This window comes from Canis lupus, chromosome 9 (genome assembly GCF_048164855.1).
Source record: "Canis lupus baileyi chromosome 9, mCanLup2.hap1, whole genome shotgun sequence".
NCBI lineage: Eukaryota > Metazoa > Chordata > Mammalia > Carnivora > Canidae > Canis > Canis lupus.
Genome location: NC_132846.1, coordinates 64,239,410 through 64,264,313, shown reverse-complemented (window position 1 = coordinate 64,264,313; position 24,904 = coordinate 64,239,410). Strand labels below are relative to the sequence as shown.

Genomic DNA, 24,904 nt, shown 5'->3' with positions numbered 1-24,904 from the left:
CGAGGTAGGTAGTCTGTAACTATTTGTAGTGAGAGATAGTATTGAATAGTCAATATGGCTATTGGCCAATGGCCAGTATGGCCAGGTGATGGAAGACCTCGTTGTTCAGGTCAGTGTGGGCTTTCGGTACAGGAAGTGATCTGATTAAAAAGCAGAGTTTGAGCAAAATTCCTTTTGTCAGCCAGAGGCCAGAAGACTGCATTTGTGTGGAGAGAGGGGAGAGCAGTGCAACAGCTAGGAGTTGAGAAGGTAAGAGGGGCAAGTGATGCTGGGAACCTGACTAGGCAGGGCTCCACACTGAGTAGACTGTGGCAGAGGTGGACACCACTTATGTCAGCTACGTGGTCTTCGGCAAGTCACTGAACCCCCACTGATAGCCTCAGTCTCTCATCTGCGATACGAACTAATACATCCCATGGTTATAAGGATTAAATGCGAGGAGGATGGAAAGCACCCAGCATAATAACAGGTGCTTATAAGGTCTCCTCCCTCATCTTTCCAAATGGCACCCATAGTACCTAAGATCCAGGGTCACTTATCTAGTTCCTTGATCTCAAGCTCCTATTTTCCCCTGGTCATTTGACCAACCTTGTAGGCCCAGACTCTGGGACTGGTCTTACCACTCATCAGGAAGAAATACAACAGCTATGACTCATTTCCTGCGCACTTTGCGCAAAGGCAGTCTGAATGACAGACAACCTGGTCTCAGCTGTAGCTCATGGCCACGTCTTTAAGTCTAGCCTCAGCCCTTGGAGTGTGAGGTGGGATCCCAGTCTACCCAATGCTGATGTCTCTAGCACAGCCAGCCTGCTTTTCTCAACTCTATCCTTAGGTGATCATCCCTAAGTTTATTCCACCTTCCTCTTGAAGTCTCCCCCCATTGCTAAAACCCAACCTCACAGAAAGACTTTTGCCTGCATCCACCAGTCTTTTGTGGCCCAGCTCAAATGCTACCTCCTTCATAAAGTTTTCCCTGAGTTCACATCATAAGAGATGGGATGCCTCCTGTTCTAAACTCCCCCCAGGATTTTGTTTATATATATCTCTCTCACCTGTCAAAGCCTGTCTCATGTGATAAAAAACCTGCACACTTGTCTAAGTTGCTGAGCTAAGAATGCCAGGGATGGAGGTCTTTGGTCCCTCATCAGTAACCCTACAGCCAAAAGCATTGACACTGTAAGTTCTCCAGAACCTGCCTTGTATGCATTCCAGTCCCTCTGCCTCAGGACTCCTATGGGTGCTGGTGCTTTTCACATCCACTGGCTACCCCGGTCGGACTACACACGTCCTGCCACTTGACTATATATGGTTGGGCCCACCCTCAGCTTCATTTCTGCTTCACAGAGATCTGACAACCCATCCATATGTAGGTAATTCTGCATCCAGATCTTAGCCTGGTCCCTTATTTGTGGCTTCATTAATCCCATTCCAGTTCTAGTAGCTGTTAATGATCTGCCCTCTGACCTACCCAGATGTATATTTCTTGAGGACAGAAATTACTATTCCATTCTTCTTTTAGCCCCTCACAGAACTAGTTCCACCATAGGAACAAAATAAATGCTCCTTTTTCATCTGGTTTAGCCAGTGCAAGTGCTGAGTGCATAATATTGCTTTGATTATGGCTCATATAAGATAGATTATTTCTCATTTCTGGGCAGAGTTATTTGATTTGTGCAATATCCCCACACCTTCCTTAATCTTTCCAAACATAGTGGATCTCATGGAAAGTACAACACACATAAGCCCACCTGGACAAGCAGGAGGAGGTTTGTATCTGGTAAAGGGGACTTGAGCTTCAGGGCCTGCAGGAGTTCCAGAACAACACCACGAGACAAGTAGAATTTATCCCGCTCCTAAACAGAACAAAAGAGAAGTTTTAAGCTATGTCTAAAAACTCGGTTAGAATAGATCTATGTCAAAAGAACTTCCAAAAGTTCCATAGACTGGAAATGAAACACAGTATTTGAAAATGCATAATGAACGGTCCTTAAGAAGTAAAATTAAAACTAAAAAGAAATAATTTAAAAGGCATTTTTTTGTGTGTAATGAGTTTACTGAAGGACTGAGAAAACATAATTCACAGATAAGAAAAAGACAGGATATCTCTTAAATGCCGAAACCAATAGATTTGGTCCTTATTTACAGGAAATGGTAAGTTCCAAGAAATGCAGAAATTAAACAAATCGAAGGGCATTTTTTTCCAAAAGAAAATGATTTGAGAGAAACAGCTGTCTCACATCCTCTCTAAAGAACTTACTTTTCAAATGGGCGCTTAAGCAGGCAGAAAACTAGAGATGGAATATACTGTGCACTACCACCCAAAGTGTCAAATCATAACATTTTGCTTTACTTAATATTTTTCACAATAAATAAAAGATCAGAGGGGCATCTGGGTGGCTAAGTTGGTTAAGTGTCTGATTCTTGGTTTCTGCTCAGGTCAGGATCTCAGGGTGGTGAGATTGAGCCCCATGCTGGGTGTGAAGCCTGTTTAAAATTCTCTCCTTCCTCTGTCCTCCCCCTCAACTCCTGCACATGTGCTCGTTCTCTCTCAAAAAAAAAAAAAAAAAAAATCACAGAAACAGTTGAGGCATATGGTGCTCTCTTTTCTTTCTCCCTTCCTAGAGGTTGCCACTATTTGGAATCTGGTTCTTATTATTTCGTGTATATTTTTACTATATATACATGCCTTCGTCACAAGGCATAATATTATTTTTGCGTGTCTTTTTAACTTTCTATAACAGTACCATTCTGTGCATCTCTTTCTGCAACTTTTCATTTCTCACTACATTATATTTTTTAAAATTAGTCCCTATTGATACATGTAGCTCTAGTTCTTTCAACTAAACGGCTTAATAACATTTTATTATATGAACATGCCAAAGTTCATTGATCTGTTCTCCCATTAATAGAACATGAGATCATTTTCAAAGTTTTTTTTATCGCCAACTACAATACACATGAAGAAACGTACATAAAACATAAATGTGCAGATAAAATGGATTTGTATCGACTGAATGCCCAGGTCAAAGAGCAGCAGCACATCACAAGTAGCTTAGAATGTGTGTCCTTCCCTGATCATAACCAAGTAAATGGAGACCCTATGGATCTGCATCCATTTTCTTTCTCTTTATTTTTATTCATGGTATACTGCCTCCTTGAATGTCTGATTATCTTTGCGTGCTGAATGCTTTCTTAAAAAATTATTTCTAGGGGATCCCCGGGTGGCTCAGGGGTTTAGTGTTTGCCTTCGGCCCAGGGCATGATCCTGGAGAGCCAGGATCAAGTCCCACGTCAGGCTCCCTGCAGGGAGCCTGATTCTCCCTCTGCCCGTGTCTCTGACTCTCTCTCTCTCTCTCTCTCTGTGTCTCTCATGAATAAATAAATAAAATCTTTAAAAAAATATATTTCTAGAAATTATTTGAGGCTTGAAATGTTCTCTTCATCCAAAAAGCTCTCTGTTCGATTTTCACCAGGTCCCTGAAGGCACTAGTCTGGTCCAGGGTTAAACACACAAGCCTTGTAATATCTTATCTTGGGCCACTGAAGGGTCTGAAATTGAGCTTGATCCATGTGAGGGCAATTTTACCTCTGGATTATCTTCACTTTGTGGTCCTGACAAACAGGGTGGGGCGGGCTGGCAGGGGTACAGTATCAGACTGAGTCCCTGCTCCTGGTAGGTCCTGCATTAACTCTGTTCACCTCCTGGATCTTTCAGAATTGCAGCTCAACCTCTCAATCACATCTCTGCACTTCTGTGGTCTCCCAGATCTTAGCCTGGTGATTCATCTATACCTGGGTTGGCATTTTGATGCACTTAAATGTTCAGAAATTATTTTGTTCACTTCTTTTTTCACTTTTTAAGTGGAAAGATAGGTACAAATGATCTAGCCTATTATTATCAGGAGAGAAGTGTAAAATTTTTATTAAAATTATACTAAATTTATGGGTTATTTGGTGAGAATTAGCTGTCCTTATTATGCTGGGTTCTCATCCACAAACATGAGAACTGTCTCCATTTATTTAACATTGTCAAATAAGACTTTCTGCTTATCTCCATAAAGTTCTTGCACATTTTTGTTAGATTTATTCTTTGTTGACACTATAGGTGACATTTTTAAAGTACACTTTATAATAATTCGTAGCTGAATATTAAAGGTGGATGAGTATTCATTTGTAGTGAGCATCCTTGCCGAGCTCTCTCACAAAAGTTATAAAGAAGTGTCTACAAGTAGATTTTCTTTGGTTCCTCTGTAATCACATCATCTATCGAAAGTGAGAGTTTTATTTTTCCTTTCCAATCCTTATACCTTTGATGGTGTTTTTCCTATCTTACTGAACTGAGTAGGCGCTCCTGGATCATAATGAATAGAACAGTGATAATGGGCATTCTTGCCTTACTTATTACTATTTTTAAGGGACCCCGTTGGCATTTCACCATTAAGTATAATGTTTCCTAGAGATTTCTGGTAGGCACCATAATAAGTTAAGGAAGTTCCCATCTTTTCCTAGTTTAACAAAAGTCATCCCAAATGGGATAGAATGCTTCTCTTTTATCTGCCGTATGATACAAATTTTTCACCTTTAACCCGCTAACATGATGACATAAATCAATGTTCTAATATTTAAACCATTCTTAGATTTCAAGAAAATCCTCACTGGGCCATAAGGCTTTATTTTTTTTTAAGGTTTTATGTATGTATGTATGTATGTATGTATGTATGTATTTGAGAGGAGTGGGGGACACATGCAGAGAGAGAGGCAGAGGGAGAGGGATAAGCAGACTCCCCACTCAGCAGGGAGCCCAATGCGGGGCCTGATCCCAGGACCCTGAGATGATGACCTGCGCCAAAGGCAGACACTTAAGTGACTGAGCCACCAGGTGCCCCAAGGCTTTATTTTTAACACATTAATTTGCTATTATTCATTCAGAATTTTTATACCTTTGAAGTAGAATTGGCCTGTGATTTTTCCTTTTCCCACTGCCCTTGTCTGGTTGATAACAAGATGCTACTGCGTTCATAAAAGATGTTGGAAGCATTCCCTTCTTTAGATTCTTTGTATTAGTTTGCACAAAGTCGAGCTCAATCTGTTCCTTCACTGTTTAATAGAACTTATCTTTATAACTGAACAGTTTTTAATTATGGATTCCATTTTTTTAATCCTTTAGGTCTAGTCATCTTTTTTTCCTGGTTGTCATACGTTACATTTTTCTAGAAAACTGTCCCTATTGTGCAAGATTTCAAATTCACTAGCATAGAGTTGTTTCAAAATCTCTATTATGTCTGCAGTTACATTCCCTTTTTCACCACTGATACTCTTTATCTGTGCCTTTTTTCTCTGCTTCTCTTGATCAGTCATGCTAAAGTTTTGTCTTTTATTAGTCTAACCCAAGAGCCTTCTTCTGGTTGTAATGATGCTCCACTGTGGCTATGTTTTCCATTTCATTAATTCCTGCTCTTATCTTTATTATTTCCTTCCTTTAAATCCTCTGATGGTTACTTTATTACATTTATTTCACCCTGACTTGTTAGCTCATTTCATTTCTCTTTTTTTTCCAACAGAAGTATTTAAAACCATACATTTTCCTCTAAATAGCTCTGTGGCTATATATCTTAAATTTTAGAATGTAGTATTTTCATATTTGTGTAGTTCTAAATATTTTTCTAAATTCTCTTATCTCCTTTGATGAATCATTTAAAAGCATATTTCAAATTTCCAACTATATCAGGTCCTAGACACCATTAATCCATTCAGTACTTTTGTATAAATTTGAAAAAGGACACACACACAACACAAACATACATCACATTAACACATAGCTGCAGGGATCCCTGGGTGGCGCAGCGGTTTGGCGCCTGCCTTTGGCCCAGGACACGATCTGGAGACCCGGGATCGAATCCCACATCGGGCTCCCGGTGTATGGAGCCTGCTTCTCCCTCTGCCTGTGTCTCTGCCTCTCTCTCTCTCTCTCTCTCTCTCTGTGTGTGACTGTCATAAATAAATAAAAAAATTAAAAAAAAAACACATAGCTGCAAACCTGTGCACATTAACCCTGGATGTGTTTGTGCACATGCCCTGTTGCCCACTCACATATATCCTCAGCACTACACAGGAATACATTCCACACACACCCCATTCCTGCAAAGTGACTGGGTCAGGGTCAGAATCTGGCAGGGAGTCAGGATTTAGACATCTGAGCAGAGGGGACTGTCAAGAGAAGAATCTCAGGCCCCTAGGTGGTAGCTAAGACAGGGCACAGCCGCCTGCACATGTGTGCCAGGAATGTGTGCATATATGCTGTTCGTGTGTTTAAGGGCCACTGAGCTGGTGTGACTTCATGTAGGGGGTGCCTATCCCAGCTGCTCTAGGATTTAACCAGGAGGCCCCAAATCTCTACACCTGCCTCAATACTCATATAAAATGTAGTATGTCTAAGATGTGAGTGGTGTCCTCTTCAATGTGGAGCCTTTCTTTAGGTCACCCTTGAACACCTATTATGTGGTTATGATTTTGTTATTGATTTATAATTTAACTGCATTGTGATTAAAGAACTTGATCTCTCTGAAATGAGTATTCCCCAGTGTATGTGTTAAGACTTTATTTGTGGCCTGGGATTCCTGGGTGGCTCAGTCAGTCAAGCATCTGACACTTGATCTCAGCTCAGGTCTTGAGTTCAAGTCCCATACTGGGCTCCACACTGGGCTTGGAACCTACTTAAAAATAAAATAAGATAAAATAAAATAAAAGACTTTACTTGTGGCCCATTACCTGGTCTACATTTATAAGTGTTATGTATATGCTTTTTCTTAAATATATTCTCAAACTGGTGGATTTTAGATTCTTTATATGTCTATTGGATTCAATCTGCTCATTTATTGTTCAAAACTAGTAAGTTTTATTCATTTTTTATCTACTTGACCTATCAATTACTGAAAGAGATGTGTCAAAATCTCCCATTAGGAGTATGAATTTGGCAACTTCTCTTTGTAATTCTATTCATTTTTGGTTTATATGAGGCTGTATTATTAACTCTACAAGTTTTAGAATTGTCACATTTTCCAAGTGAATTGTTCCTTTTATCAACAGAGGGTAACCTTCTTTATAATACTTTTTTTTAAAGATTTTATTTATTTATTCATGAGAGACAGAGAGAGAGAGAGAAAGAGAGAGAGAGAGGCAGAGGGAGAAGCAGGCTCCATGCAGGGAGCCTGACATGGGACTCGATCCTGGGTCTCCAGGATCTGGCCCTGGGCTGAAGGCAGCACTAAACTGCTGAGCCACCCGGGCTGCCCTATAATAATACTTTTTAACTTAAATTCTGTTTACTGATTTCAACTTTCTTTTAATTAGTATTTGCCTGGTATATTTTTAAACTCTTTTTCCTTCATACCACAATGTCTTTACATGTGTTTTATATTTTAATTTAATTTAATTTTTTAAAGATTTTATTTATTTATTCATGAGAGACACAGAGACAGAGGCAGAGACATAGGCAGAGGGAGAAGCAGGCTCCCCAAGGGGAGCCTGATGTGGGACTTGATCCCAGGACCTCGGGATCATGACCTGAGCCGAAGGCAGATATTCAACCACTGAGCCACCCAGGCATCCCTAAAAATAGAAATATCATATGATCCAGTAATTCCACTACTGGGTATTTACCAAAGAAAACAAAAACACTAATTCAAAAAGACATATGTACCTTTATGTTTACTGAAGTATTATCTATACTAGGCAAGATATGGAGTAATCCAAGTGTCTACTGATAGATAAGTGGATAAAGAAGATGTAGTATGTGTGTGTGCACACATGTCATACATGTGCATCTGCTGGAATATTACTCAGCCATGAAAAAGAATGAAATCTTGCCATTTGAGACAATACAGACAGACCTAGAGGGTATTAAGCTAAGTGAAATAAGTCAGACAGAGAAAGAAAGTACCACATAATTTCACTTATATGGGGAGTCTGAAAAACAAAACAATAAAAAAACAGACTCTTAAATAGAGAGAACAAACTGGTGGTTGCCAGAGGGGAGAAGGGGAGAAGGGTGAGGGGACACAAGGAATAGATAAAGGAAATTGAAAGATGCAAAATCCTAGTTATGAAATTGATAATTCACAGAGATGAAAAGTACTACATTGAGAATATAGTCCATAATATTTTAATAATGTTGTATGACGACAGTGACTGCACTCACCTTATATGCTTACCACTCTGGTTCTCAATCTCCTCCACAATTTTGCCCTTTTCATTCTTAAAAAATTACCTACACATTTAAAATCACATTCATTATATTTTATCTAGCATTTCTATCATGCTAAGTGGGACAGTTTTCAATTATCTAGACTCCCAGATTGCCAAAAAGAGAAGTCTCCAAAGCCCCTGCCTTTCCATGCCTTTTCTCTTGATTGAATAAGGGAGAAGGCTCACTTAGACACTATTCTTTCTTAAGCTGTTTCCAATAGCTTCCTATTATTGATAAGGAAGGTGGGAACCCCCTAAAACTGAAGCTTTCTACAAGAAACATTTCAAGTTCAACACCTGGGAATGGGCAGATGACAACAGGAAGCAGGAGGCCACTAGAGTGATGACTGGTTTGGAAAGCATGTAATATATAATGAATGTTCAAACCTAAGAATATCTTGACTTCAAAATAGTGAAGGTCCTCTGTAATTAATCTCTGCAGTACACAGCACAGAAAGCACAAATTCATCATTATGGCCCTTACCCTAAAAAAATGTATCATTTAAACAAACCAATCATCAAGAAAATTAATAAATAAAATGATTTGTTTTCTTTGTATTTGTATGTCTTTACATTGTATCTGGTACTGTGTCCTACAGATCTATTGTTTTAACTGACCAAAAAAAAGGGAAGAATTTATTTTTCAGGAAAGATTTGAAAGAAGAAAAAAATGCTGATTATTTGGATAGTGAGAAAACATATTGTTCCAGGCAAAGTAACAGTTTGTAATCATAAAGACTAAATAGAAGATTATCATGGGACACTTAACATGGCAGAAAGGATGGAAGACGGTAAGAAAAAAAGACGAGGGTGTTTTAAATAGAGTGAAAGCCTTGATATAAAATTATTTTCTGGGCACCCCCGGTGGCGCAGCGGTTTAGCGCCGCCTGCAGCCCGGGGTCTGATCCTGGAGACCCAGGATTGAGTCCCGCGTCGGGCTCCCTGCATGGAGCCCGCTTCTCCCTCTGCCTGTGTCTCTGCCTCTCAGTCTCTCTCTCTCTCTGAATAAATAAATTAAAAAAAAAATTATTTTCTTAATGGGGAAAACAAAAGGCTTTTAGAAGTGGACAATATGAATAAAGGAATATTCTGAAGGTTCAAGAGAGAACAACAGAAACAGAGACGCCACTGAAAATAAACTTGGAACATTTGGAAATTGGAAGAGTAACACTGCACATTGTTCTTAAGGACAGAGACGCTCCCCGTGGGCCCTGCCTCTCCGTTGGGAGGGTCTCCCAGTTTCACCGAAGCTACTGGGTGCACTGGGTAAGCAGTACTTTTCCACTTCCTCTGTAGCAGGCCAGGGGAGACTAAAGATGATGCAATACAGAAACCATTATAAAGGGCAAGATGACAAAAGATGAGATTATAATCTCAGAGGCTAAGAATCCAGAAGTGGGGAGACAGACAAGTGATGAGAATTAAGGAGCACTCCACAGGATTTTACAAATGACAAGCTGATACTTTTTCTACTTTGGGTATAGCAAAGACATACTGTGATGGCTTGCCCACTAAACATGGGATGGTGAACTTGAAAGGGACCATAAGAGGTCATTAAGGCCACTGGCTCATTTCATTTACAGTTATCTCTTCTCTTCTAAACCACAGGACCCTCATTTCTCCAAATGTGTATATTTAAGATACAGTTTGTATATATTGGCACAAGATGTTTCCTTCCAGGGGTAATTATTAGACTTCAGTAGAATTGCTCATGTTTAACTATATTGAAGCAATTAATGTAACAAGCATTGACACTGGTTAGAAAGAATGTCCCTGCCAGTTTTCAGTTTCCCAGAGAACAAACACGTAGGCGGGCTTACCTTTGTGAAAGCTCGGTAACACAGACCACACACCTCCACTAGGTAGGCCAGAGTGAAGACGGCATTCTGAATTACAAAGCTGAGCAGTTTTGAAAATGGCTCCAGCAGACTCTGCAATGAGATTGGGGCCAAAGAAAATCAACTGCGGATTCTTTCATTTAAAAAAAAAAAAAAGGGGGGGGGATCCCTGGGTGGCGCAGCAGGTTAGCGCCTGCCTTTGGCCCAGGGTGCGATCCTGAAGACCCGGGATCGAATCCCACATCGGGCTCTCGGTGCATGGAGCCTGCTTCTCCCTCTGCCTGTGTCTCTGCCTCTCTCTCTCTCTCTCTGTGACTATCATAAATAAATAATTAAAAAAAAAGTATTAAAGTCTTCTGATACTTTAACTAATGGGATTGTTCCTTTATTTAAAATCTGTAGCCAGGTGGCTACTGGAGCCACTCTGTTGATGTAACAAGAACAGAACTGTACCTTCAATCAATGCCTGAAAGAGTATGATTTAATCATTTTATTGTTAGAAAAGGAAATCCATTTTCCCAGGTGGCATCATTTATAAACCTTATCAACTCCAACACTGTCTTCATGTCCACCCCAGCAACCAAGACTCTGTGAGGTTTGTATTATGATTTTCCATTCTATATCTCAGAATCTGTAGGCATCTATGGGCTCACCCCTCCAGCTCCTTTGAAATCTGTCATCTTGGTTAAGTAGCACAAAGCACCGTGCATGTAAGTACAAAGCACTATTAGCTTAGATAAAACTCATCACGACCCAGCTTCTTGCCAGTGTTTATCAGGAAGGCACAGTTTTGGTGTCTCCATCTGAATCCCACCCATAAAGGGTCAGTTTAAGATCCATCTGCTCTCTAAAGTCATTTAGAAACATTTATTGAGAACCTACTAAGTATCAGGCAGTTAGGTGCTTTTACATAATTTATATTGCTCAAATTTCTTATGACAATCCCAGAGGGACAGTATGTTATAATAGTTAATGACACAAAGTATAGAATCTCACACAATTATTTTCAAACTCCAGCTCTCTGTGACCTGGAATAAGTGATTTAGTTCTGGACTTAGTTCTCTCCTCTGTAAAATAAGGATAATCGTGGTCTCCACCTCATTAGTGTTGCTGTCAGAAATTGGGGAGGTAATGTAGGTTGGCAGCAGTGAGCCCTCCGTCACTGTTAGTCGTGATCTGCATCAGAACTCTGGAACTCTGGTGTCCCTATTCTGCAGCTGAGGCTTAAGTAGGCAAGCAGCTCGCCTAAGGCCATACAGCTATTGAATGGAATTCAAATCCAAATTCCAGGGCAATTTTCCAGAGGTAGAACTGCTCTTTAGGGAAGACAGAATTTTAACGGGGCTCCAAAAGATTTTCATGCCATGATTTCCACTACTTCTCAACCTCCATAGTCCTAGTGGTCTGGATTATAAAAGTTTTATTTAATTATTATTTTATTATAAATAACATTCCAATAAACATGTTTTGTGTGAAATTTACATTTTCATTTTTCTCATTTAGAAGAGATTCCCAGAAAAGGAATAACTAAATCAAAGGATACGAGAATTTTTTAGATCCTTTTTCCTTATTGATATAAAAATGTATTTGTTACATGTTAGTCATGCCGGAGGATAGGAATTATGCCCTTTATTTGTTTATATTCCCTACAGAAACCCGTATAGCACTTTCCATATAGAAAATCTTAGAGGAACCCTTCAGAATAGTACTGTTGATTCAGTATTCTTTGCTCTGTATAAATGTTGTTGCCCTGAAATACGGATAATAGATGAACGGCAACAGGACTATATCTCCAGTTGATATATAACGCATCTTTATTCACCAAAAAAAAAAAAAAGAAAAGAAAAAAAATCTGAATTCAAACCTAAATAAGAAACCTTGTTTTTTTTTAATCCAGCAAAGCAGCTAGTGATGGGCCGGTAGAGTATACCAGAAAAATCAAGGAACTTGGAATCAAAGGATCTAGGTTCAAGTCTCAAACCTTCTACTAACCAGCTATATAACCTTGGCCAATCCAATTCCTCTCTTTGAGCCTGTTTCTTTATCTATAAATGATCAGATTAGACCAAATGATCTCTTTGCAACTTTTCCTGCACAAACTACTAGTTTATGAAAGCACAGTCAAGGTATAAAGTTACAGGGGATGTGGCTTCTTGGTATATTAACTAGTAGTTATAGCCATTGCTATGCAAACTACTGCATCATTCTATATAATTCAGCCCAGAAACATTGTATATAATGCAGCCCAGGAATACACAGTGAAGGAGACACAGTGTGGACTTCATGAAGCTCACAGTCTCACTGGGGAGACTTTCATACAATGTAAGTGTTGGCATAGAGAGCTCTATCAAGTACTGTGGGATCTGATATGGGAGAAAGTTGCTACAGAGAATTCCAATTCACTTTTTTAATTTAAATGGGATTCAGATTCTCATCTTGAAGAATGAGAAGGAGTTCACCTCATCAGCGAGAGAATAAAGCATTTCAGGCAGAGGAAATGGCTGAAGCCAAGGCAAGGAAGTATGAAATTAAATAAGATTATAAACATAAAAGAGTTAGCATGATGCCTGCCATATGGTAAGTGCTCAACAAACAGTGGTTGTTGTTTTGATGATAATGATGATGGTTCTGAAAGTAGGCAGGAGGCATGGGGGATGGGACAAGGAGCTGAAGCTGAAATTAGAAAGGTAGGCTGGCAAATTAATGAAGTCCCTTCTTGAATGCCACATTAAGAAATTTGGACACTATCCTAAAAGAAATGAGATGGGATCAAAGATGTTTAAGCAAGGAATCAAGGCAGTAAGATCTGTGTTTGGAAGGATCACCTAGATCACAGTGTGGAGGGCAGACTGTTGGCCATAGCCCAGAACTAAGAGGGCCAATTATAAAAAATGATATTGTGACATACTAGAACTCTTTATACTAGACACTTTCACCATGTTTGAAAGTGAAACATTCAGTATGCAATAACTACTTCAAAATTATTAATATACCTGTCTTTTTAGGTTAAAAAATAATTGAATAACCAGTGGGCTGTTTTACTGAAACATATAATACATACCCTTGTGGCATTGGTAGAGGGTATCTTCAAGAGGCAAATCATAATTCTCAAACTGGAATCTAAAGAACACTGTGAACAAATATGAAAAAAGTAAAAGTCAGTACCCTTCTTTAATATATCTTTTGCTTCATGTATTTTTTTATAAGCATTTATTTTAGGGGGAAAAAATCTCAAATGCTGCTGCCTCCTTACAGTTTTCTATGCCATATATTCATGTTGAAAAAAAAATCATTCTCAGGTTTAAAAAACTTAATCAAACCATTAATTAAATAATATTAAACAGCTAAATAATTAAGCATAGCTCCTAAACTATTTCTCAAAGATATATTTTTAAAAGTAAATCAGAGAGTGAGTTGGATAAAGAATTGAACAGATGGATGGATGGATGATGGATGGATGGATGAATGGACAGACTGATAGATGGGTAGGTAGATATCAAATGTGTCTAACTCTAAAGAGATAGACTAATTTGTCAAGGGTCATATTGGGGAAAAAAAAACTACTCAGATGTATTTGAAACCATTAGGCTTATTAATCCAAATAAGAACCAGTTTCATCTGCCCTTCCTCTGCTACTAAAAGACATGATAAAAACCTGCAAAAAAGCAGGAAAATTTCTACAAGAAAAAAACTATGCTTCCCAAATCTATTAGAGTTGTATTTTGGCAAGATTCCACATCAAATGTACTTTTTAAATTGAGTTTACTTGGGGGCGGGGTGTTACAACAAAAATAAGCAATATTATTTCACATTGTAAACATATCACATTAGTAGGTTACAATCCCTGCAGCTGTATACCATACTAACCTTTAGTAGAAGGGAACAAACTAAGCCAGTGGTTCCCCAAGTATAACCCCCTGAACCAGCAGCACTTTGAATTACTTAGAAATTTGTCAGAATGTAAATCCTCAGGCTGTACTCCCCCCCCCCCCCCCCCCCCCCCCCCCCCAGTGCCAGTGAATCAGAAACTCTTAGAATAAGGCCCAGGATATCTGCTTTTTAGCAAGCCCTGCAGGAACACTGATACACCCTGAAGATTGAGAACCACTTCTCTGAACTGATAAGATCAAACTACAGAAGGCTTTTTAACAGCTTAATATTTTCCCCAGATATTAAAAACAAAACAGAATATGATCAAAGGCAGTACCCAGATCTGATCTAGAGGGAGAGTTTTTACATAAATTCTGAAAGTGTTTTACTGGTCCCTTCTAAGGGAACTATTGGCCTAGTTCCAATATTATTGGTTTACTTTGCTAAATACCAACCGGAGTTCATGTGACATTTACATTACTTTAAACCAGAAGCTGAAGACTAGCTGTTCATCAGGTCACCATGGTGTTTTAAAAATCAGGAAATATCCTCTTCAAAACCATGGGAAGACCAACAACAGTAGGCCGGCATTCCCATGTGACAACTGGCTGGTATGCTGCAGCAGCTGGACTTGTTAGAGGGACTGGTGCTTTCCATTTCTCAAGGGTCTCAGTTCTCTGTATTATCTTATCTTACTCCACTCAATACCCTTGCAGTCAGGGTCCCTATGGGCAGGGCTGACTGTCACAAATTAGGCTTACCAGTTGTTTGCAGGTGGCAATAGTTCCAACTGGTCAGGGATGAAGTTAAATATTTTTATTATAGCATCAACTTACAGGCATCTGCATTTGCCATGCCTGACCCATCCCTTCTCTTCAATTCTGTGACCTTAAGCAAGGACTAGCCCTATATGGCTCTTGGTCCTGGAGAGATTCTATGGGACCATGTTAAAATGCATCACTTGACTTCCTACATGTGCATTTACAGTATCTATATGCACACATGGTCTCAAAGTACAATGCTAACTCTCTTTGCTTAGATTTATTCAGCAACTCCAGATTTGTGAGCAGACAGGATCATGGGCTGTGAGAGATGGTCAAGATCTCAGTATTCCCACTTCTCATACTAACTTTTAAAATCAGAGAAAACAGCACACAGCACACAGCTATAGGCCTCTGAATTATCCTTACAGACCCTATTTTGGGGCTATATATTCCAAATCTACTAATTTGGAAAAAGGCATTGTCAGGGTTGGTTTGTCTTTATAAAACACTTTCCATACAAGTGATACTTGTTTCAGAAATGGTACTGCCAACATGTAACTTCACTGGTCAGATCAACAAGTGATTTATTTTATTGTGAGTTAAATATTTCTGTGGTATGTATAAAGCACAAAAAGCTTATAGAACAAATAAGGTTCAGGGACCTAGAAATGGCCACGACCACCCACCTCCTTTCTCCCTAGTAGGAGATTGAATGCCTTCAATTCACCCCTGCTTTAGAAGGACTCTAGGCATCAGTTATTGAAGAGGACACTGGACAGGAGTCAAGAGACTTGAGTTCTAATGCTCACACTGCCACCATCAAAGGGATGGTTTTTATAAGTCTCTCCCAGCTTGTACAGTTTAGAGTTCTGCTTCTACACTTAATGGGCTCATGTTGAAAATGATCCTTAGGTTATCAGATTCATAGCTAGGTAATTTGTGTGTATTCTTGGAGGAGGGTATGGTGGCTACGGGAGTGGGGGGTGTGTGGGGGGATGGTAAAGTAGCCAAACAGAAATATAATATCATCTTGGTCCTGCAAGTACTTCATTCACAAACACAATCAATCATTTCTCTTTAGATAGTTCTCTGAAACTTAGCTTTACATTGTATGTCCAGTCTCCTTTTAGGTAAAACTATATATATATTTACTTACACACTTACTTATTTACTTATACTGTAGTTCCACTCATCTCTTGAGAAAAATTTGTATATGAACATAATCTACTAATATCTTAGATGTCTAAAAATCAACTGGAAACATGAAATGACTATGTCAAAATGCCTATGGCAGATTGCTGTAAGCTTGTACATTTGGAGAGCACAATCTACATCACAGTCTGCATTTGGTGGCTAACAGAGATTCTGCATAGCACTTTATGAAACATTAAATCTCTATAAGCAGATGGCAAACTCTAAGATCATAATTGAAAATGAAATCCTGGACTCAGCTTACCTTCAGAGGCAAAACACAAGGCAGCTTGGCAAAAAATGTCTGAAACTGGTTGCTGATTGTGGTCCAGAGGCTGCTAGGAGAATCCATGGGCAAAGCTTCCATGAAGGTAGCAATGTTTTCCAAACAGCGTATCATAGCACCCCCTGCTGGTAAATTCTTTTTGTTATTTAGACCCTAAAAACACAAAAGCATAGGCAATCAACTGCTGAAACAATGTGGGGATTCAGACAGCTATTTGTCAAAGATCAGCTCTAAAAATCATATATGCACGGCTTAAACACGTGTTGTGTGCCTACTATATGGGCTATTCATTGTAATAGGCAGGAGGAACACAGAGAAGAAATGACAAATTCATAGAAACTTGGGGAAAACTGTTGACTTTAATTCAGTGAGAGAAGATGAAATGTGAGTGAGAAATAAGAAACATCTTTTAAGGATTTGCAGTTAGGGTGCTAAGAAGATACAATAAATGATTCCTGCTGGAAACTCTGCTGGCCAAAGCCTGAGCATAATAACTACAGAAGCAGCAAAGTCTCTAGGGTCATCTGCCAACCCTCCAAGCTAACTGAGAAAGCTAATCATAATAAGCAGAGGACTGGACACATGAACCCAAGCATTGTGATACAGTGAACAAGCAATGGAGGTGAGAATTGACTTCAAGTCCTATGACTGAGCAAAGAAATAGGATTTGAATCCAAACCTCATGATGCAACAAAGAAGCAGGGAAGCTGAGACTTGAATCCAAGTCTCTTGATACACTGTACACTGCTCTACCCACTGCACATTCTGAAGGCCTGAATGTTGTATGGGGATGAGTGTGCTTTACAGCTGCCCACCCACTCCTGAGTTGAGGGTGTCTAGAAACTTTAAATAGAGAGTAAATCCACACAAAACAGCAATGTCCAGCTGACACTCTTCCATGCATTGGCAATTTTTATTTTTAATTAACTTTAACCCTTTAAGTTATTTAAGATTAACTTGACATTTTAATATTTAACTCAAATTTAACTTTTAAATTAAAGGACTGAATTAATTTCTTAGGCACGATTTCGGGAGGGGTGGGTCATCAAGTTAGGCCTACCTCCAAGAGCTGACTGAGAGCAGCAATAGAGCTCAGTTCATTGAAGTCCATCAGAGATGTGGCTAAGGTCCGTAAAAAAGTCCCATCTGGAAAGTCAACAATCAGATTTAGTAGTGCTCAGGTTTCAGCGACTGGGCACATTTGTGGTGTCTGGATTCCCTGTGGAGGAATTACCTTTGATAGTGCTCTGGAACAGCTGCGGGAAGATGCCATTGGGTGCCAGCTGATGGAAGATGCAGCGGAGGAACTGCTTGGCCACCCCTGCAGCGTTGCCAGGAACCATCATGCTGGGGTTGAATAGGGAGAGAGAAAAGACAGGGACTCAGGGAGCACCCAGCATGAATTTACATATTTCTGTACCTCCTTATTTAGAGTATTTACACATTAATTCTCTTACAGAAGACCTCACTGTCATTTGCATTAGTAAGATGAAATACTGTAGTTCCACAGAATCCCTGTTAACAATAAGTTTCTAGAAAGAGAGAACCAGGAAATGTCAGAGTGGTTCCAGTCTAACTAATTCCAGCCACCCCAAAGTACATACAGCTGAGGCTTCTGAGGCCCAGAAAGAAAAGGTAGCCTACAAAGGCTTCAAGTCCAGAACATGGCAGAGTTCAGGATGAAAACCATGATGAAATTATTAGCAAGATACTCCTAGATAGTGTCATTAGCTCATGGAAAGCTGATCTGAGAGGAAATGCAGGCAGAGAGATGTTCATAGCTATTGAGAGATAGGAGAACTTTTCTTGATCTGTGCAATTCCCCTTACATTGCACACCACCTCTACCCATCAAAAAAGGGAGCCAAGAGATGATTATGCACTCCTGAGGCCTAAGTATCAGGAAGGACATTCCCAGAGGTGATTAGGGGGTAAATTAACAGAGGAAGAAAGTAGAAATCAAAGCACCCAAATAGGTAAGTGGCAGAAAGTCCTTCTTACCTAAACCGTGTAATTATGCTGTGTCTACCCTGAAATGCTGATTCAAACTTGTAGGTCATGCAGCAATGACACCAAACTCACAGAAACTCTTTCAAAAATTAGGGAAGTAGGAAACTCTTCCCACCCTATTTTATGAGGCTAGCATAGCCCTAAAACTAACATCAGATAAAATCATTACAAAAAAAAACAAATAAAACCAAAGCAAGAAGGAACAAAAAAGAAATGAAAACAAAACAATACAAATCAGTAGTCCTTATGGACATTGAATCCAACTACAGATAAAAAGGATGATGGTTCATTACCAAATAGTTTATCCCAGAAATGTATGAAGGACTTACTTAATATTCAAAATTTCATCAATGGAATTGAATATATTAAATAATAAAGGGCAAAAACCATACAGTTATTTCAACAGATATAGAAAACTCATCTGACAAATTTAATTAATATCTGTTCATGATACATACTCTCAGGAAATTAGAAACAAAAGAGAAGTCCTCAATCCAGTAGAGAGCCCCTATGGACACCTACAGCAAACATAGCTAATGGTGAAACTAAAGGCTTTTCTGTAAATGCAAGAATAAGGCAAGGAGGCTCACTGACTTCTTTATTATTGTACTGGAGGTTCTAGCCATTGCAATAGGACAATAAAAAATAAATAAAAGGCATAAAAATCAAAGAGAAGAGAAACTGTCACAATTTACAGAAATGACATTTTTTAACATACAAATGCTTTTAGATCCTAAGAAATCTTTAAAAGCATCTACTACAACTAGTAAGTGAACCCAGCTTATTACATGTTAATGTTTATAAACTAGCAGCAGAAAGTTAGAAAATGATTTTTTTAAAAAATTCCATTTACATTGGCATTGAAACACCCAAAATTCTTGGAAATAAATTTAACAAAAGATGTGTAAGATCTCTACACTAAAAACCACAAAACCCTGCTGAAAGAAACAAAAAAGACTGAATGAAATAAGTATACCATATTCATGAATTGACAGATTCAGTATTTTTATGTTGTTAGTTATCACCAAATTAATTTATAGTCTCAGTACAATCCCAACAGGCTTTTTGTCCCCAAACTGAGAAGTTTATTCTAAAATGTATACGAAAATTTGGTAAATCTAGAATATGCAAATCAACTTTCTTGGCAAAAATGAGCAGAGTTGGAAGATTCATACTCTCGGACTTCAAGACTTATTATATAGCTACAATATTCAAGAAAGTGTGTGGTGCCAACTCAAGCATTAATGAAACAGGATAGAGTCTGGAAATAGATCGACCCTAATACTTACTATATTTAATTTTAAGAGAAAACAAAGTGATCAGTGGAGAAAGAGAAAGTTATTATTTTTTTTAACGGTGCTGCAAAAACTGGGTTTATACATGGATAAAAAGGAATTTCAATCCCTATCCTCACACCATTATACATAAAAATTAATTTGAGATGGATCACATAAGTGCTAAATATAAACTTTTAGAGAAAACACTGGAGAATATCTTCTTGATTTGAGGATGGGCAATGACAACAGTAAGAAATAGTCATAAATTAAAAAAAAAAAAGAAAAAAAAAGAAATAGTCATAAATTATTTAAAAATTTTAAAACATTATGGGGCACCTGGGTGGCTCAGTTGGTTAAGCATCTGCTTTGGGCTCAGGTCATGATCCCAGGGTCCTGGGATTGAGCCCCTGTGGGCTCTCTGCTCAGTGGGGAGTCTGCTTCTCCCTCTCCTTCTACCCTTCCCCACAACCTCAAGCTCAGGTCTTCTCTCTCTCATTCTCTCTCTCTTGAAGAAATAAAATCTTTAAACAAAATTTTTAAACATTAGATTTCATCTAAACTAAAAACATCTCATCAAAATATATATTAATAAAAGGAACAGATAAGCCTCAGACTGGGTGAAAATATTTAATATATTTAATAAAGGGTGGTATTCAGGCTATATAAAGAAATCCTGCAACTCAACCCAGTTAAAAATGTGTGAAAGATTTGAACACACACTTCACAAAAGATTTATAGAGGGTCTTCAAGAGCACTGAAAAAAGACTCAACAGCATTATTCTATCAGGGAAATGCAAACTATCATGTGATACTCATCAGAATGGTTAAAATTTAAAAGACCCAACACCACCAAATTTTGACAAGGATGTCAAACAACCAAAGTCTCATACATTATTGGTGGGAATATAAAATAGCACAACCACTTTAAAGAGAAGTTCTGACAGTGACTTACAAAATCAAACACACACTATCCTCTTATGCCACAATTTCATTCCTAGCTATTTATCTAACAGAAATAAAATAAAAAAAAAAACTTGGTTTACAAATAGGCTTGTATAAGAATGGTCATAACAGCTTTATCTATAATAGCCACAAACTGGACACAATGCAAATGTCCATCAAGAGGAGAATAAAGAAACAAACTATGGGATAGTACTCAGCTCTAAAAAGGAAACAAACTATTGATAATACGCAACAACATGGACAAATTTCAGTATCATTTCACTTATATAAAGTTCTATGGTAGAAAAAAAATCAGGCTATCATTTGCTTATGTGGGTGGAGCTGAGGAAGATACACAAAGGAACCTTCTGAGGGCGACGGTAATGCTCTGTATCTTGACAGGGATTTAGGTCATGCCAGGGTATGCATTTGTCAAAAAAACAGTGAATGTACAGTACACATAAAATAAGTGAACTCTCTAGCATGGAAATTTTGCATCAAAAGAAAAAAAGCCTAAAACAAAGTCAAACTTTAGTTAATGATAACTTGGCCAAAGAATATATGAAGTATGTTAATATCTGAAATTTACTTTGAAATGCAACCGAAACTAAAATGGATGGATGGAAAGCTAGAAGGATGGATAGATGATAAAGCAGTAAAATGTTTGCTGTAGAATCTAGGTGATAGGTATGTAAGTGTTCACTATAATGTTCTTCAAATTTTGCAGTATATTTAATTTTTAGAATAAAATATTAGGGGAAAAAGTAAAAAAAAAAAACCTCTATAAATAAGCATGAAAAGGAAGAGCAAATATTCCTAAAACCAAAAGTTACAGAAGTACAGTAACAATAGCACCATCTTATGTTTGCAGGAGCTGCTACAGTTAAGCTTCACATATACTTAATCACTTGGACCTCACAGCAAGTACCCTCTGAGGCACAAGAAGGCTATAGATAGTATCTCTCTTTTATAAATGAGAAAATTAAAGCAGAGAGATCAATGTGTCCAAAGTCCCATCCAGTACACATTCCTGCCGTCCTCTGGTCCCCTCTCCCCACTGCAGCTAAAGTAACTTTTGTACATGCTACACACACACACCTCTTGCTGCTTAAAAATCCTTCAGCAGCTTCCCAATGCTGCTAGAAAAACCCAAAATATTTCATATAATTTATAGGCCCTGTATAATCAGGAAAGCCAATCTCACATCTCTGGGCTCTAGCCACACTGGCTTTTTTATAGTTACTCCTATACAATGTCCTTACCACCTCAAGACCTGGGATATGCTTTTTCCATAGCTATTTGCATAGTTAAACCCAACTCATTTCTTTCAGATCTTAGTGTAAACACCACTTCTTCAGGGAAGCCCTTCTATCCTTCCCCCTTCCTCCTAATGCCCAGGCAACATCAGACCTGCCATCTCTCAGCTGGGCTTGCCCATCTCAGTAAATGGCCCAGCAGCCATCTACCCAGCTGTCTGGACAAAACTGGGAATCATTCCTGCCTTCTTTCTCTCAAACCCAACATCCAACCAACAGCAAATTCTGTTGGCTCAACTTTAAAAATATTTCCTGAATGTATCCTTAATGAGACCACTTCTCACTACCTTAAACCAAGTCTTTATTATCTTGCACCTACCACTGAAATGGTCTTCACACCGGCTTCCCTGCTTCTACCCCTGACCTGTTTTCCTGCATGACCTACTTTCAACACAAAAGCCGAGGGTTCTTGGCAAAACAGAAGTGAAGTCATGTTGCTCCTCACTCCCTGCTTACCTCAGTAAAAGCCCAACTCCTTACAATGACCTCCCGGGCCCTACCTGGAATGCCTTGCCCTCCCCTTGTCCGCTCTTCTCCTACCTTTTACTCTGCTCACTCTGCTCCGGCCTGCCTTAGTCTCTGGCTCCCCAAATATCCTGGGCACTTTCCTTACTTTGCATTTGCTGTTTCTTCTGCCTGGAACATTCTTTCTATAAATTGCCACATAGATTTCTCTCCTCCCTTTTCAGGTTTTGTTCAAAAACCACCTTCTCAGAGAGGCTGTCCGTGACCATTATTACACCCAGAATATCATCTCCATTTGTTCTGTATCTCCTGGACTTAACTGATTATTTTTTATAGCGTTTAGTTCTGAATGATATTAAATTACATTATCAGTTTTTCTGTTAATTTGCTTATTGTCTGCCTCCCCAGCCAGAACATAAGCTCAGGAGAGCCACGACTTGCTGTTTTGTTAACTAGTATCCTCAGTTCCTAGTGGTCACTCTATAAATACTCGCTAAATAAATGAATTTTACAGTCTCTCTATACTTGTGTCCATAGCACTAAGCACTGTTTACAATGACAAATTTGTGCAAATATTTTATCTGTGTTTGCCTCCCAGACAGACTATAGGTTCCCATAGGGCAGGAATCATGTCACTTTTGCCCCTAATTGAAACCTATGTACTCAGCCTATTGCCTGCTACAAAGCAGGTCTAAAATAAGTATTTTGTTGTTGTTGTTTAAGTATTTATTTATTTATTTATTCATGAGAGACACAGAGAGAGAGTGAAGGGGCAGACACATAGGCAGAGGGAGAAGCGGGCTCCTCGCAGGGAGCCCAATGCAGGGCTCAATCCCGGATCCCAGGATCATGACCTGAGCCGAAGGCAAGTGCCCAACCGCTGAGCCACCCAGGTGTCCCTAAAATAAATATTTGTTGACTAAAATGAGTGAATGCATAAAAAGATTAAAAATAAAATGACTGAATGCACGCATGAATTAATGAATGACCGGAAATGTTCTCTGGAGCTGCAACTGAACCTAAAGACATTCCTTCTAGGTACACACACTGGTGTTTTAGAAACAGGACAGATATACACAGAGGACAAAAAGAAAGTGACATTTGGACCCACTTTAGGACCTTACCTTTCTGCTTGATTAGAAAAAGTAGTGCTGGATGCCAACCTAGGAGAAAGTAAACAGAGTTATATGAATATATTCAGTTTTCAGGAAGAAATGCATGAGTATTGCAGCAGGACCCACTGTGGTCCCAGCTCAGATGGGGACACAAGGAAAACCATTGACAAATTCCCTGGTTAGGGACAGGGGGCCCACTTGGTGGTCAGCCTCCGGCGTTCAACCTAGCCCAGTTCCTGAGATCTGCTTTCTGCATCAAATCAGGTGTTTCAACGGAGACACATACAGTTAAGCTAGTTTCCTCTATCACCAGGCCAAATTTACAAACTGGCCGCTGCAGCCAAGTTAGTCAGCAGAATAGCACTTGACCCAGTCCATCTCTTTATATTTGAACTCAACTCAAAATTCATTTCTTTGTATTTCACCTTTGAAATGTAACCACAAACTGCAAAAGCCTCTGTAAGACAGTAAAATAAGGTAATAGGGGTATTTGTCAACTACTCTGTCAATGAACTGAAATGACATACTGAGAAATGTATCAAGTAATCAACATATAACATGTAATTTTTAATAATTATATGGCTCATCCACATGGAAATATTCTATATGTATTAAGAAAGAGAATGTCTAAACCTGCTAAATCAGTGGGGTTAGAAAAACTTGTCTTGATCAGTAAGCCATTGAAGAAACAAATAAGGAGAATGCTCATGTTCATTTACTTAAGACCACAAGAGTGTGCCTGGCCAGGAAGGCATTTGGAGAGGACTGGAGGGACCAGCAACCACTAACACGAGATACCATTCCCAGTTGCTTTGGTTAATGACACTACAATCAATCAATAAACATTGGCAAATGACATAGATAGTCATTAAGGGTGCAGCAAATGCAATCTTGATGGCTCTATCTGCAAAAAGGGATGAGTAAATTTTAAGAGGGATCTAAGTAGAGAGCAAACTACACAATCACAAAAGTCTTGGGTGATAAATGCTGAGATTACATATGCTTAGAATGCCCTAGAAATAGCTCCTGTGGGACTAACAAATAAACTTAAGTGTTCATAAGTCCACATGACCTCATCTGGAATTATGGCATGCAAGAAAGTCCTGAATCATTTGATTGCTGAATCCATTTCCTGGTAGGTTTGGTGATCAGGCTACTGATGGCTACTTTAAATGCCCCCCTCACACCCCCATCTCTTACCAGTCTAGCCAAATGAGATAGGGATTTAAATATATGTATACGTAAGCAGGTAAAAATATATCTGCTACTGTTTTGCCTTTACTTCTCTTCAAAGCCTTTTGCCTTTACTTATCTTCAAAGCTCACATCTTTTCATCCTGACAGCGGGCAATGCTTGAACATTTATTTATTCTCACTGATGTTAGACAAAAACAAAATAAAACCCCTCTATATGGCGGCTACAACTTAGATCAGTTCTTTTAAGGAGATGGTACAGATCTAACCAATAATTTTATCTATTCTAAATCTGAAATCTGAAAAGTATTGATAATAAAAACTCTCAATTCTACAAGCTGATACTTTTATTCCACGATTGATTGCTATGATTAGGTTAAAATCAAGGACTTAA

The 24,904-nt window shown here is 38.8% G+C and overlaps 1 protein-coding gene across 12 annotated transcripts in view; it reads right to left on the bottom strand.

The window, feature by feature from the left end:
- Positions 1 to 24,904, bottom strand: part of UNC79 (unc-79 homolog, NALCN channel complex subunit) — a 239,232-nt gene that overhangs the window by 29,055 nt on the left and 185,273 nt on the right. For all 12 annotated transcript variants that reach the window (XM_072839735.1, XM_072839727.1, XM_072839734.1 and 9 more), the window contains 7 exons: positions 23,327 to 23,365; positions 17,428 to 17,540; positions 17,254 to 17,339; positions 16,173 to 16,346; positions 13,144 to 13,212; positions 10,065 to 10,175; positions 1,749 to 1,853 (listed from right to left, as the gene is read on the bottom strand). In XM_072839735.1, coding sequence (XP_072695836.1) covers positions 1,749 to 1,853; positions 10,065 to 10,175; positions 13,144 to 13,212; positions 16,173 to 16,346; positions 17,254 to 17,339; positions 17,428 to 17,540; positions 23,327 to 23,365 — 697 coding nt within the window. The remainder of the gene's footprint in view (positions 1 to 1,748; positions 1,854 to 10,064; positions 10,176 to 13,143; positions 13,213 to 16,172; positions 16,347 to 17,253; positions 17,340 to 17,427; positions 17,541 to 23,326; positions 23,366 to 24,904) is intronic.